The sequence below is a fragment of the Capricornis sumatraensis genome, chromosome 3 (genome assembly GCF_032405125.1).
Source record: "Capricornis sumatraensis isolate serow.1 chromosome 3, serow.2, whole genome shotgun sequence".
Lineage (NCBI taxonomy): Eukaryota > Metazoa > Chordata > Mammalia > Artiodactyla > Bovidae > Capricornis > Capricornis sumatraensis.
This window is the reverse complement of record NC_091071.1, coordinates 108,752,922-108,769,260: the sequence shown is the minus strand read 5'-3', so window position 1 is coordinate 108,769,260 and position 16,339 is coordinate 108,752,922. Positions and strand designations below refer to the sequence as shown.

The window sequence follows — 16,339 nt, the reverse complement described above, 5'->3', positions numbered from 1 at the left end:
AATACATAAATCTGAAGAAAAAGCAAGTGATAGAGGGTAATCTGTTGGTTAAAAGAAACCTAAAAGATATATTCAGTTTTATAACAAACAGACAAGATAAAGTATGCAGATGTACATTAAATGAAAAACAAAAAAAAACTATTAAACCATCTAGAGATGAATGGATAAAGAAGATGTGGTATGTGTATGTATGTGTGTGTGTATATATATGTGTGTGTGTATATATATATGTGTGTGTATATGCATGCATATATGTATATGTATATATTCCATTATATAATATTATATCTATAATAACTCAGCTATAAAAAGAACAAAATAATGCCATTTGCAGCAATATGGATGGACCTAGAGATTTATCATACTAAGCAAAGTAAGTCAAACAAAGAGAAAGATATCACTTACATATGGAATCTAAAAAATGATACAAATGCACTTATTTACAAAACTAAAACAGAATCACAGACATAGAAAACAATTTTATGAATACCAAATGTGGGGGCTAGGGATAAATTAGGAGTTTGAGACTAACAGCTACCTGCTACTATTATAAAACAGATAAACAAGGATAGATATAGCACAGGGAACTATATTCAGTATCTTGCAAAAACCTATAATGGAAGAGACTATTAAAAGAATGTATACATATATATATGTATAACTGAATCACTTTGCTATACAGAATAAATTAACACATCATTGTAATTAAGCTATACTTCAATAAAACTTTTTAAAAAACTATTGAAAACACTAGGCATTTACTGCTCTAAGATGAAGATAATAGTTACTTATTGGAAGAAGATAATAATAGTTACTTCTTGGAAGAGGCACCTGGAAGGGATTCTAGGAGGTATGGCAGAATTCTCTTTCTTGATTTGAGTTGGTTATAAGGATATTCTCCTTAATATAATTCATTAAGCCAAACATTTGTTTTGGTGATCTTATGTATTTGTGTTTTGTTTTTCAAGGAGCATTTATCAACATGGAACAATGAGAACCCCTACACACTGCCAGTGGAAATGCAAAATGTCACAGTGACTTTGGAAAACAGCTTGGCAGTTTCTTGTAAAGTGGAGCATAGGCTTACTATATGACTCAGTTATCCCATTTTTAGTGATTTGTCTAAGAGAAATGAAAGCACACCAAGACTTGGGTATGAAAGTTGTATGTTTAGAGCAACTTTTATAATCACCAAATATGGAAGAAACCCTTCAATAGATGAGTGAATAAACAAACGGTGGTACCGTTATTTCTATACAGGGAATACGACTGAGCGACGAAAGGTGAAGAAGCTCTGACACATGCAACCCCGGGGCTGCATCTCAAAAGACTTGCTAACTGAAAAAAGCCAGATACGCAGGCAGAAAAGTTAAATACTTTACAACTTAAACAAGAAGAACTTCTGGAAAAGGCAAAACTACAAACACAGAAATCAGATCAGTCATTGACAGGGTCTCAGGGTGTGGAGAGGAAACAGAAAATAAAGCGAAATGAAGGAACTTTTCAGGGGCATGGACATATTCTGTATCTTGACTGTAGTAGTAGTCATATGACATATGCCTGTCAAAACTGATCAAACTATACATTTCAAAAATGGATTTTTTGTAAACTTGAACCAAAAAGCACTTATTATTTAGAGTAGGGATGGATTTAGTTTTCAATTTTAAAATAAAATCTATTCTCCCATATCTTGCATTTATTTTCTTAAAAGAAAAAGTGTGTTGGGTGGGTATAGTACATTGAGTCATCATCAGTAACTGAAAAAAAAAGTTTGGAGGAGAGACTAAATCACTGGTATTTTTTACTGAGGACTATGCCTTCAGAGAAATTGTTTAGAAGTGGAAACAACTCTGGTTGTCATAAAGTTCTCTCTGTTTCAGCTTTCCCCCAAACTAGTTCAAATAAATCCTAAAGCAGACAATATCAGAGCTGAGAGCAATAATGGTTATGTTCATAGCAGAGGATCTTTACTTTCTTTTACCAGCCAGATTTCTCAGGATTCAATCTGACTATCCTCAACAGAAATATTTCATCTAGGCTTGGCAGTTTTCTCATCTCGACTTCTCCAGAGTCAAGTAACCAAAATGGACATGGTGAAACTGTTCCAAAAAACGTCATTGTCATCACAACATGGAGAATAAGACGATCCATTTCAAGTTCTTAATATGAAACCTGTTGGTTAGGACTTCAAGGAGCCCTGGTTATAATAGTGTAATTATAACTTCACTCAAGAAATGCATTTCAGTTCTAAAACATGGCCTTTTCAAAAGCCTAAAAAGCATTATAAAACTATAATGCAATTCAACTTCTTCATTTTACAAATGAGTGAAATGAGATCCAGAAAGGTCAAACTATTTAATCAAAGTTATTAAGCTAGTTAGGAGTGGGGCTAGAATGAGGTATTAGAAAACCTCATACTCCATAGGATAGGGCTCCTTGAAATGAAATTGGAACTGTATTCTATGTTAATACAGTTTTTTCTACCAGACATGAGTAATGGGCAGTACAACTTTCATGCTGCCTACTCAACAACATATACCTCTGTTAAAATTGTTTTTAAATTGTGAGATCATCCTGTATTATGCAGAGGCAGAACTACAAGGGACTCAAGGAATGTTTCACATTAAGTTAGAAGCTGCTCAGGGAGCTGTAAAAGGCCTCCTTTCTTTCCATTGTCTGTATAATTCATTTCAGACCCTGTCTGCTTTGCTCAGGTGAGGACTTATTCACTATATCACTAAGGTACACATTTCTGACATCAAAGTATGATTCTTACTATGTTAACCAAGCATTTAAAAAGATGCCATGCCATTTATTCCATCTGTTGCCATTTGAAGAGAAGTTATTTGACCAATGTTGTTTTGCCATTTTTACTTTTTAGTTGTGGCCTGTGGAATACGGGATCTAGTTCCCTGACCTTGCATTGGGAGCATGGAATCTTAGCCACTGGACCAGCAGGGAAGTCCCATGTCATTTTAAACTTCTGGTAGATTTACCCAGAGGAGCAAATGAGAAGCCTCCATTTTTATGAGAAGTCTCAGCCAGAAATATTGCTGATCATGTGGAACCAGTAACTCCAAATCAATAGGAAAGCACACTCTACATTCATCAGGAGAACAAGGCACTCAGGAGAGCCAGCCTCAGTGACAGGTTAAAGTTGACAAACATTCTGGGAACTGAGCAAATGGAAAATAGGAGCAGAAGAGGCCTGTGCTGCTAACTGCCCAAAGGTCAGCTGACAGCTCTTCTCATCTTCTTAAGTTTCACTGCTTCTAAAGATGTAAAATGTTCTTTTAATGCACCAGACAGATACAGAGGTAGAAAGGAATAGGTGGACAGAACAATGGAAGGTGTATTACTTTCACCACCCTTATGGCAGAAGGTGAAGAAGAACTAAAGGGCCTCTTGATGAAAGTGAGAGGAGAGTGAAAAAGTTGGCTTAAAGTTAACATTCAGAAAACTAAGATCATGGCATCCAGTCCCATCACTTCATGGCAAATAGATGGGGAAACAATGGAAACAATGGCTGACTTTCTTTCTGGGGGCCCCAAAATCACTGCAGATGGTGATTGCAGCCATGAAATTAAAAGACACTTACTCCTGGGAAGGAAAGTTATGACCAACTTAGGCAGCATATTAAAAAGCAGAGGCATTACTTTGTCAACAAAGGTCCATCTAGTCAAGGCTATGGTTTTTCCAGTTGTCATGTATGGGTGTGAGAGTTGGACTATAAAGAAGACTGGGCACCAAAGAATTGATGCTTTTGAACTGTGGTGTTGGAGAAGACTCTTGAGAGTCCCCTGGACTGCAAGGAGATCCAACCAGTCGATCCTACAGGAGATCAGTCCTGGGTGTTCATTGGAAGGACTGATGTTGAAGCTGAAACTCCAATACTTTGGCCACCTCATGCAAAGAGATGACTCATTTGAAAAGACCTTGATGCTGGAAAGATTGAGGGCTAGAGGAGAAGGGGACGATGGAGGATGAGATGGCTGGATTGCATCACTGACTCAATGGACATGAGTGTGGGTAGACGCCGGCAGTTGGTGATGGACAGGGAGGCCTGGTGTGCTGTGGTTCATAGGGTCACAAAGAGTCGGACATGACTGTGCAACTCAACTGAACTGATTACTTTCTTCAACACACACTTCTATGTCAGATGCTGACAGCTTCCAAACGAACAACAGAAAATGAACCCTAGGATTCCATAAAGTCTCTGACATATGATAATGTGAACAGTGGCCAGTGAAGTAGTTAAGTGGTAAAACCAGCTCCATGTATGTCTCCTTGAAGTTCAGCAAGCAGCAGACTGCACTTAAGCACAGCAAACAACTGTGAGAGGCCAAATCCCCTTACAGTAAGCGAAGAAATAGCTTCAGCTTCAAAGCAGCAGATAACAGAGCAGGAGAGAAGGGCAAAACAGGTGCTGAGAAATTCTGGAGATAGAGTGCCAGCTTGGATTCCATTTGGGTGATTTTTAAGTATCTTAGTCAATTATGAGTGACAAAGTTTAATTGTTCCTGTTACTGAAATTTTCACTGCATGGCATAAACACATACACACACATGCACGCACACACACACGCACACACACACACACACACATACACACACACCACCACCACTACCACCACCACCACCACCACCACCACCACCACCACCACCACCACCACCACCACCACCACCATCACCCCCCCGCCGCCCAGGCCTGGAAAATTTCAAGGCCACAGAAAAACATTGATTCCTGATGCTTTGGGTGTGATGTGATTTGCTAACCACAGATCGCTTACAAAATATATCTGCCTGATGGTGAGTCTACCAGGTTGATTCTAATTTAAAGTTTCAGATATATACTGCAGCATAGAGTTTCCACATAATGATCACATATGTTATTACTGCTAGTTTCACTACTCAATTATTTATTTCATTTGATCTGACTCATGTCTTTGCATGAAAACATACATTAGTAAATATGAAGTATGGTTGTCCAGAATTTAGACAAATGTCCCTTCATTTACAGCTAAACTTAAAATGTGTTGTTGGATTCTTAGATGTACATACAGCTTCTCCACCTGGAGTTTATAGTTTTGAGGACACATACTGTATTCTGGGCTCCCCTTGTGGCTCAGCTGGTAAAGAATCCGCCTGCAATGTGGGAGACCTGGGTTCGATCCCTGGGTTGGGAAGATCCCCTGGAGAAAGGAAAGACTACCCACTCCAGTTTTCTGGCCTGGAGAATTCCATGGATTGTATAGTCCATGGGGTTACAAAGAGTCAGACACAGATGAGTGACTTCCACTTTCACTGTATGTTATCTTATCGTGCATACAAAAGTAGTTGACTGTCTATATGAACAGCAGCTTTCAGTAATAACCTACACACTGATTAGATTGTTTCCTAAGGGACCAACACAAATAACTTGTGCAAATCATGCATGCTTTGCATGAAATCAGTACTCTGTAGACTTGCTTGTATCTTCACAAGTCTGTTTTTTAGAAATCACTGATTAGTTCAGTTCAGTCACTCAGTCATGTTCAACTCTTTGCAACCCCATGGACTGCAGCAAGCCAGGCCTCCCTGTCCATCACCAACTCCCAGAGTTTACTCAAACTCATGTCCATTGAGTCAGTGATGCCATCCAACCATCGCGTCCTCTGTTGTTGTACCCTTCTCCTCTGGCCTTCAATGTTTCCCAGCATCAGTCTTTATAGATCATCAGTTCTTCCAATCAGGTGGCCAAAGTATTGGAGTTTCAGCTTCAGTATCAGTCCTTTCAGTGAATATTCAGGACTGATTACCTTTAGGATGGACTGGTTGGATCTCCTTCTGAACAAGGGACTCTCAAGAGTCTTCTCCAACATCACAGTTCAAAAGCATCAATTTTTTGGTGCTCAGCTTTCCTAAAAGTCCAACTCTCATATCCATACATGACTACTGGAAAAACCACAGCTTTGACTAGATGGACCTTTGTTGGCAAAAGAATGTCTCTGCTTTTTAACATGCTGTCTAGGTTGGTCATAACTTTTCTTCCAAGGGGCAAGTGTCTTTTAATTTCATGGCTGCATCACCATCGGCAGTGATTCTGGAGCCCCCAAAATAAAGTCTGTCATTGTTTCCATTGTTTCTCCATCTATTTACCATGAAGTCATGAGACCAGATGCCATGATCTTCGTTTTCTGAATGTTGAGTTTTAACCCAACTTTTTGACTCTCCTCTTTCACTTTCATCCAGAGGCTCTTTAGTTCTTCCTCACTTTCTGCCATAAGGGTGGTGTCATCTGCATATCTGAAGTTATTGATATTTCTCCTGGCTATTTTGATTCCACTTCGTGCTTCATCCAGCCCAGCATTGCACATGATGTACTCTGCATATAAATTAAATAAGCAGGGTGATAATATACAGCCTTGACGTACTTCTTTTCCTATTTGGAACCAGTCTGTTGTTCCATGTCCAGTTCTAACTGTTGCTTCCTGACCTGCATACAGATTTCTCAGGAGGCAGGCCAGGTGGTCTGGTATTCCCATCTCTTTCAGAATTTTTCACAGTTTGTTGTGATCCACACAGTCAAAGGCTTTGGCATAGTCTATAAAGCAGAAGTAGATGTTTTTCTGGAACTCTCTTGCTTTTTCCATGATCCAACAGATGTCAGCAATTTGATCTCGGGTTCCCATGCCTTTTCTAAATCCAGCTTGAACATCTGGAACTTCATAATTCATGTACTGTTAAAGCCTGGCTTGGAGAATTTTGAGCATTACTTTGCTAGTGTGAGATGAGTGCAATTGTACAGTAGTTTGAGCATTCTTTGGCATTGCCTTTCTTTGGGATTGGAATGAAAACTGACCTTTTCCAGTCCTGTGACCATTGCTGAGTATTCCACTTCAATACACCATACCTGGTCAACGCCACTTCATTCACTCAAGGTGGAGCATGAGTTGTGCTCACTCTCTCAGTCGTCTGACTCTTTGCAGCCCTTTGGACTGTAGCCTGCCAGGGATTTCCCAGGCAAAAATACTAGAAAGTAAAAGTGAAGTCGCTCAGTCATGTCCAACTCTTTGCGAACCCATGGACTCTAGCCTATCAGGCTTCTCCGTCCATGGGATTTTCTAGGCAAGAGTGCTGGAGTGAATTGCCATTTCCTTCTCCAGGGGATCTTCCCGACCCAGGAATTGAACCCAGGTCTCCCGCATTGCAGGCAGACGCTTTACCATCTGAGCCAATACTAGTGTGGATTGCTAGCCAGAATACTAGAGTGGATTGCTATTTCCTAATCCAGGGGATCCTTCTGGCCCACGGACTGAACCCGTGTCTCCTGAATTGCAGGAAGATCCTTTACCTACTGAGACATTGCAGGAGTAATGAAACTGGGGTTCAAACACTAATTATCTTTACACAGAAAGGAAGGAAGTGCCATAGCCTTAGTTTGCACCATTGACCTTGGCTGGCTTGACAAAAGACAGTTCAAACAGTGTAAAGGAAATTATAGAATTATAGGGGGGAATCACAAAGCTAACCCCACATAAAATATGCCCAGACATATGGTTAAACAATCACTCTGACATCTGGAAAGCATCTTTGATTTAATCATTAAATAATAAGAGAAGGAAGGGGTAGCCCTAATGACACCACCACCTGCCTTTATGTACTTCTTATTGCATCTGGCTTGATTCATGCCTTCATCTATGGGGAAGGCTAAATTTGACCGCATTCCTTTTTTTCTCTGAATTGACATTAAAGAAGGTAAATGGGCTAGATCAAGTTTGTTATGGTTGCCTGACTCACCGTCAGTGAAGGCAATTTCTGATTTATGAGCTTATAGATAATTATGTAACCTCTGGCCACATTTTATTTAATTGCCCAAACTCTGGACTCCTGCTAATCATTATACCCTAATAAGAGGTCAAGAGGGAGGAAAGGCTTATAGATGAAGGTTTGGTGGTGACATAAAAGAGAACTATTCATTCAACACTTGAATAGATTTTTATCACCTAACTGATCCCCTTACTCATTACCACAGATAATCACAACCAGGTTTGCCCAGTGCTTCTAAGCCACCAAGCCCATCACCTAAATGAAATTGTATAAAATCAAGCCTCAAAATCATTCTGAATCACTCATTCTGACACTTGAACTCTACTTCACACATGTACCTAATTGTCCCATCTTCTAACTTCATTATTCATTTTTTCCCGTTAATGCCTCATGTCATTCCTGGACCTGAGCCTCAGAATCTCCTTGACTACTGTTTAGATTCTCCCATGGATACAGTATGATCAAAAATACCATGAAAATACCTCATTCAACTCAGCCCAGGCCTCAATATCTCATACCTCTGTGCTCTAGTTTCATAAAAAAGTATTAGAAAGATACAACACATGTATACTTACATGTCCCCATGAAATTGAGATCTAATGCTTGAAAACACTGAGCAGTGAAGTTCTGCCTATTTCACTTGTTTTCACACAGATATGGACCAAAACATTCATGTAGTGTGAAGTTGCTTAACTTCATAGACATAGGTGACATAGCAGACGGAATAATACTTTTAAGAATTAATCATAATTTACACTATCTTGGAGCATTGTCTATCATATCCTTCAATACCATCTCTCGAAGGGTCTATGAAATGCATTCCACTATGAGTTTACTGCCAAAGATAATGTTTCTAAAGAGTAGTAGCCTTTGTCTCTGAGGTAATAATTACATATCCTCTTGCATTTTCCTTTTAATCATGTCTGCCATGAATCTTAGAGGTCAATTAAATGCCCACTCTCAGAAAGCATGCTTCCCTTTCGTGGTCTTCATTTTCTGTTCTTATTTTAATAGTCTTATTGTAAAACTGCCTTTGATTGTAAGTTACATCATATCCTTTGAAAAGAGAGACTATTACATTATTTTTAAAAATAAACTCACACCATGAACAATACCCGAAGTATGTCTACAGTATACCCTGGACATCATCATGTGCTAAAAAGACTTGTTGACTATTAAAGTTTTAAATTCAATACATTTTTTGAATTATAGAATTTATTTATGTGAGCATTTAGATACTGACCATGTCCCAGGCTGGTATAATGCAGTTCATGGGGTCACAAAGAGTCAGACACGACTTAGCGACTGAACAGTAGCAACAAATGTCTCAGGGTGATGTGCTCTAGACATGTTTTGTAGTAGTGAGGATTTTATAAAGACTTAGAGTACAGTAACAGGGCTGTTTAAATAAGCCTAACTAGAGACATCTTACAGACCAAAGTTTAAAATGTGAAAGGCCATCAGCAGTGGTTTGGTGCGTCTACTTGAATTATTCTGTAATTATCTTCTCTGTTACATATGCTTTCTCCCCCATCTTTTGCTGATTTACATTAGTAGTCTGGCTATAACTGGCCTTGAACTTTCAGTGTCAAAGATGCTTACCAAGAAAACTGATTATGTTGAGGGAAAAAAATCTTCACAAAAGCAGTATGTAAAACAAACCACTATTTGTTTTACAAATAATTATCTTCTTTTTCAGCCTAGGATGTAGCATCCACTCTTGTGCAACTCAAATCTGTATGGGATTGTCATCTGATTTACAGCAGATCGCCTGGCATCATAGGAAAATAATTTACTGTGCCGATGCCTCACGTCCTGTAAATCAATAGCTTGAATACAGAGACATCTCAATTAGATGGTACAAGGGTAGCACAATCTGCACCCTCCTTTCTTATATCATTAAAATGGCAAGTATTACAAAGCGGTACTTGTTTCAAAGTTGCTTCAGGGGGTGGGGGAGGAGCTATTATTTCAAGGTGGGAGACATAAAGTGAGAGTTGCCATCAAACACAATGAAAAATTGAGCACAAGGCTATATAAGTAATAGCCTGTGAGGGGTGGGACATGCATTTGTTAAAGTATTGATTGGTGCATTTCTACAGCACCTGTATTACCATGGGCTCCAAGAATTGAACAGGGTGTTAAATTATGACTCTGAACACATAGGAGTCATCCATCCTTTCTACCCTACTTCTCCAAGATGCCTCTAAACCAAAATCGCCCACATTCATGATACGAGCCACCATGAGATAAATCATCTAAAGGCTCAATTCTTCCCGCAACACAGATAAAACTGTTACCAATATAAAAGCCTCATGATGAGGAAGCAAAATTATCCATCACCAATTTTATTCAAATCCCAATGGTAAATCCAAGGCAAGACAGAGCTTGCTGAAGAAAATCTTAGGGCAACTTTTTAAATTTGAATCTGAGACAGCCTCATGAGGGAGAAAAGAGTTAAAAATTATTTTCCTGGTTTTTGCAAAGTGAAGTAAAACTCACAAAAATGAAAGCAAAGTCCCTCATAGGGTGCCTAGATCTGATTCTAGGACTGTAATTGCACAAGTTTGTGTTTCTTCTGTGAAACTGAAGAGATTTTAAATAATAGGTTGAAACTTTACCTGGCCTTATATTAACCATATTTGAAAGTTGAAAGCTTTTTTACTGTGCTGACATTAAATCAAAGAGTTACCTTTGCCAAATTGTTTCGAATTAAAGTTTTCTTTTTTAAAGGAAAAATGATGATTATAATTTTAACAGATTCTAAATATCACTCTAAATAAGGAGTAAGAGTTTGCTGGGAGATTCACGCTCTCTCTACCTGAAAACTGGACGATAAGCCCAGTAAAACTGCATCCTCCTGGCGGGGCTTTCCCAGATCACACCTGCAGGCCACACAGCCCACTCATCTTACTTTGGAAAGATACTCTGAAACGCCATTAGGGAAGAAAAGATAACTAAGCTCAAGAAATTCAAGTCTGAGGTACAGATGGAAAGTTCCAGAATATTGGTCCAAATCCAACTGGATGGCTTGGCTAGAAGCTAAACTGTTGGTCATTAGCTTCTCAAATGTAACACGAGCTTGCACAGTGGAAATACAAGCAAAGGTGTAACTGGTAGGGGGAGCAATGCACCTCAGGAAGCAAGATGCTCCGGACAGAACAGTACCTGGAGAACTGCTGCTGCAGGCCGCGCATCTGAATTCTGTTGCGCTCAGACTCCAGTGTCACCTCCTGCAAGCGCTTCTCACTCTGAAGACGCAAGTGTCTCTCCTCTTCCAATTCATGGATCAGCTTCTCATGCTGCAAAAGGCACACAGGGGATGGCTTTTAAGAATGTGTTTCTTAAATATTACTAAAAAATAATTAGTAGTTACTTTTGGTTATTAAATGCTACCTTGGACTTTATATATTAATTTCATCCTCATTGCAACCTCATAAAGTAGGTTCTAGTATTAAACTCTTGTTATCTAGGAAACCAAGGATCCAAGACATCAAAGTAGTTTGTCGTAAAAACAAACAAGGTAATAAGTATTCAATCCTGGCTGATTGACTCCAATGCCTGAATGATTTCCACCAAACCAGGTGGCTTCCTAGACAGAGATGAAGACTGATGACTGAATAATGCCATACTGGGCAATGGCACCCCACTCCAATACTCTTGCCTGGAAAATCCCATGGATGGAGGAGCCTGGTGGGCTGCAGTCCATGGGATGGCTAAGAGTCGGACACGACTAAGCGACTTCACTTTCACTTTTCACTTTCATGCATTGGAGAAGGAAATGGCAACCCACTCCAGTGTTCTTGCCTGGAGAATCCCAGGGAGGGAGGAGCCTGGTGGGCTGCCGTCTGTGGGGTTGCACAGAGTCGGACACAATTGAAGCGACTTAGCAACAGCAGCAAATGCATATCAATTTGAGTAATAATGAGTAAGTTTATTGGTGATTGTTGAGAATGATTTCATCTCTTCAATCTCTGGTAATACTTTAAAGGGAATATTTCTGTATTATATACAGACATTCCAACCTAATTATACCATGGAGCTGATGAGGATAAGGTTAAAGAACTATTTTGAATTTGCCCAATTAGATTTTCACAGATGGAAACTGGTTAAATCACAAACCAGTGATTACAATTTATAAATTACAAATAAAGTGGCTTATTTGTAATCCCAGAAAATGAGCTCCTCACAAGTGGACATCAGGTGTTAAAAAGAGGGACTGGATGAACCAGGATAAATGGTTCAGCAAAATCGCACTTCAGGAACAGGTAAAAAGCACACATGCTCAGATCCTGACATTATAGACTCAGCTAAAACTAACAACTTTTTTTGTTTATGTTTGGCTGATGTTGCTGCCTTTTCTTTTTTTAAAGCATGTCATGCTATTATGGTTATGTATATTACTAAATTAAGCACTTTGTGTACAGCATATATAATCAAGAAGGAAAATCAAAGACAATGCCTGATTATGAGGGACCTACATTCTTCAAGGGAAAGAATGGAAGCAGAGATTTGAATCTTTAAATAAATCAAACACTACGACTCTGTACACTGAATTACCCAGAAAAACTTGATCCACTGTATCATTCAAGGAAAAAAAAAATTCTTCTGAGGGCCATGAATGAAACAGACCATTTCTGGAAAAAAATCAAGGTCCTCTAAAAATACTTCACACTCTGTGCCTCAGCAACTTTGACTACATTCTCTCTTCTGTGTAAGAAGCCTGCTCTATTGGGTCGGGAGCTGCTGCTACGTGGTGCTGGAAAGACTTTGAGGAGATAACCCCACGCCCAAGGGCAAAGGAGAAGCTCCAGTAAGATAGTAAGAGGGGAGAAATCACGTTTAAAGTCAAACTGTATACACACCAGAGAGGCTCAGAGGGCTCAAACAAATCTTGTGCGCACCAGGACCCAGAGAACCCACAGAGTAAGACAGAACTGTGTTTGAGTGTCTCCTGTGGAGGTACGGGTCAGCAGTACACTGCTGCAGGGGCAAAGGCTCTGGGTGTGGTAGACCAGAGGGTGCCATAAGCCTTCTTGGAGGACACTGTCATTAACCCCACCACAGAGCCGCCAGAACTTACACAGGATGGGGAAACAGATGCTTGGGGGTCACAGAACCTTGTGAGCACCAGGACCTGGGAGAAAGGAGCAGTGACCCCACAAGAGACTGACCCAGACTCGCCCGTGAGTGTCCAGGAGTCTCCGGTGAAGGCATGGGTCAGCGGTAGCCTGCTGCAGGGCTGGGGGCACTGAGTGTAGCAGTGCATATGTGGGCCTTTTGAAGGAGGTCACCATTATCTTCATTACCTCCACCACAGTTTCAGTTCACTTTAGTCACTTAGCTGTCCCCAACTCTTTGCGACCCATAGAGTGCAGCACGCCAGGCCTCCCCGTCCATCATCAACTCCCAGAGTTTACTCAAACTCATGTCCATTGAGTTGGTGATGCCATCCAACCATCACATCCTCTGTTGTACCCTTCTCCTCCCACCTTCAATCTTTCCCAGCATCAGAGTCTTTATGGATCAGTCAGTTCTTCCAATAAGGTGGCCAAAGTATTAGAGTTTCAGCTTCAGCAGCAGTCATTCCAACGAATATTCAGGACTGATTTCCTTTAGGATGGACTGGTTGGATCTCCTTGCTGTCCAAGGGACTCTCAAGAGTCTTCTCCAACACCACAGTTCAAAAGCATCAGTTCTTTGGTGCTCAGCTTTCCTAAAAGTCCAACTCATACATCCATACATGACTACTGGAAAAACCACAGCTTTGACTAGATGGACCTTTGTTGGCAAAGAAATGTCTCTGCTTTTTAATATGCTGTCTAGGTGGCCCCAGGTAAATAACAGGGAGGGAACACAGCCCTACCCATCAGCATAAAAATGGATTAAAGTTTTACTGAGCGTGGCCCACCCAACAGAATGAGACCCATTCCCCCCTCAATCAGTCTCTACCATCAGGAAGCTCCCATAAGCCTCTTATCCTTCTCCATCAGAGGAAAGACAGACTGAAAACCACAATCACAGAAACCTAACCAATCTGATCACAAGGACCACAGCCTTGACTAACTCAGTGACACTATGAGCCACACCCTGTAGGGCCACCCAGGATGAATGGGTCGTGGTGGAGAGGTCTGACAGAACGTGGTCCACTGGAGAAGAGAATGGCAAACCACTTCAGTATTCCTGACTTGAGAACCCCATGAACAGTATGAAAAGGCAAAAAGATATGACAATGAAAGATGAACTCCAAAGGTCGGTAGGTGCCCAATATGCTACTGGAGATTAGTGGAGAAATAACTCCAGAAAGAATGAAGAGATGGAGCCAAAGTAAAAACAACACCCAGCTGTGGATGTGACTGGTGATGGAAGTAAAGTCTGATGCTGTAAAGAGCAATTATTGCATAGGAACCTGGAATGTTAGGTCCATGAATCAAGGTAAATTGGAAGTGTCGAACAGGAGATGGCAAGAGTAAACATCAACATTTAAGGAATCAGCAAACTAAAATGGACTGGAATAGGTGAATTTAATATCTACTACTATGGGCAAGAATCACTTAGAAGAAATGGAGTAGCCCTCATAGCAAACAAAAGAATCTGAAATGCAGTACTTGAATGCAATCTCAAAAACAACAGAATGATCTCTGTTCTTTTCCAGGCAAACCATTCAATACTACGGTAATCCAAGTCTATGCCCCAACAAGTAATGCTGAAAAAGCTGAAGTTGAATGGTTCTATGAAGATCTATAAGACCTTCTAGAACTAACACCCGAAAAAGATGTCCTTTTCATTATAGGGGACTGGAATGCAAAAGTAGGAATTCAAGAAATACCTGGAGTACCAAACAAACTTGGCCTTGGAGTACAGAATGAAGCAGGGCAAAGGCTAATGGAGTTTCGCCAAAAGAACGCACTGGTCATACAAACACCCTCTTCCAACAACACAAGAGAAGACTCTATGCATGGACATCACCAGATGGTCAATACTGAAATCAGATTGATCATATTCTTTGCAACCAAAGATGGAGAAGCTGTATACAATCACCAAAAACAAGACTGGGAGCTGACTGTGGCTCAGATCATGAACTCCTTATTGCCAAATTCAGACTTAAATTGAAGAAAGTACAGAAAACCACTAGAACATTCAGATATCACCTAAATCAAATCCCTTATTATTATGCAGTGGAACTGAAAAATAGATTCAAGGGATTAGATCTGATAGACAGAGTGCCTGATGAACTATGGACGGAGGTTTGTGACACTGTATAGGAGACAGGGATCAAGACTATCGCCAAGAAAAAGAAATGGAAAAAGGCAAAATGGTTGTATGAGGAGGCCTTACAAATAGCTGTGAAAAGAAGAGAAGTGAAAAGGCAAAGGAGAAAAGGAAAGATATATCCATTTGAAGGAGAGGGCAATGGCAACCCACTCCAGTACTCTTACCTGGGAAATCCCATGGACGGAGGAGCCTGGTAGGCTGCAGTCAATGGGGTCACGAAGAGTTGGACACGACTGAGCAACTTCACTTTCACTTTTCCCTTTCATATACTGGAGAAAGAAATGGCAACCCACTCCATATTCTTGCCTGGAGAATCCCAGGAATGGGAGCCTGCTGGGCTGCCGTCTATGGGGTCGCACAGGGTCAGACACGACTGACATGACTTAGCAGCAGCAGCATTTCCCTTTGAAAGCAGAGTTCCAAAGAAGACCAAGGAGAGATAAGAAAGCCTTCCTCAGTGTTCAATGCAAAGAAACAGAGGAAAACAATAGAATGGGAGACTAGAGATCTCTTCAAGAAAATTAGAGATAACAAGGGAACATTTCATGCAAAGATGGGCACAATAAAGGACAGAATCGATATGGACATAACAGACTTCCCTGGTGGCTCAGATGGTTAAGCGTCTGTCTACAATGAGGGAGACCCGGGTTCAATCCCTGGGTCGGAAGATCCCCTGCAGAAGGAAATGGCAATCCACTTCAGTACTATTGCCTGGAAAAATCCCACGGACAGAGGAGCCTGGTAGGCTACATGTAGTCCCTGGGGTCACAAAGAGTCGGACACGATTGAGCAACTTCACTTAACAGAAGCAAAAGATATTAAGAGGAGTTGGCAAGAATACACAGAAGTGTACAAAAAAGATCTTCATGACCCTGATAATCATGATGGTGTGATCACTCACCTAGAGCCAGACATCCTGGAATGTGAAGTCAAGTGGGCCTTAGAAAGCATCACTACGAACAAAGCTAGTGGAGGTGATGGAATTCCAGTTGAGGTAATTCAAATCCTGAAAGATGATGCTGTGGAAGTGATGCACTCAATATGCCAGCAAATTTGGAAAACTCAGCAGTGGCCACAGGACTGGAAAAGGTCAGTTTTCATTCTAATCCCAAAGAAAGGCAATGCCAAAGAATGCTCAAACTACCACACAATTGCACTCATCTCACATGCTAGTAAAGTAATGCTCAAAATTCTCCAAGCCAGGCTTCAGCAATACATGAACTGTGAAATTCCAGACATTCAAGCTGGTTTTCGAA

At 40.5% G+C, this 16,339-nt stretch overlaps 1 protein-coding gene across 1 annotated transcript in view; it reads right to left on the bottom strand.

Moving 5' to 3' along the window:
* Window positions 1-16,339, bottom strand: part of NCKAP5 (NCK associated protein 5) — an 890,670-nt gene that overhangs the window by 417,004 nt on the left and 457,327 nt on the right. Inside the window, exon 4 of the mRNA XM_068969056.1 lies at window positions 10,977-11,110. Within this exon, the coding sequence (XP_068825157.1) occupies window positions 10,977-11,110 (134 nt within the window). The remainder of the gene's footprint in view (window positions 1-10,976; window positions 11,111-16,339) is intronic.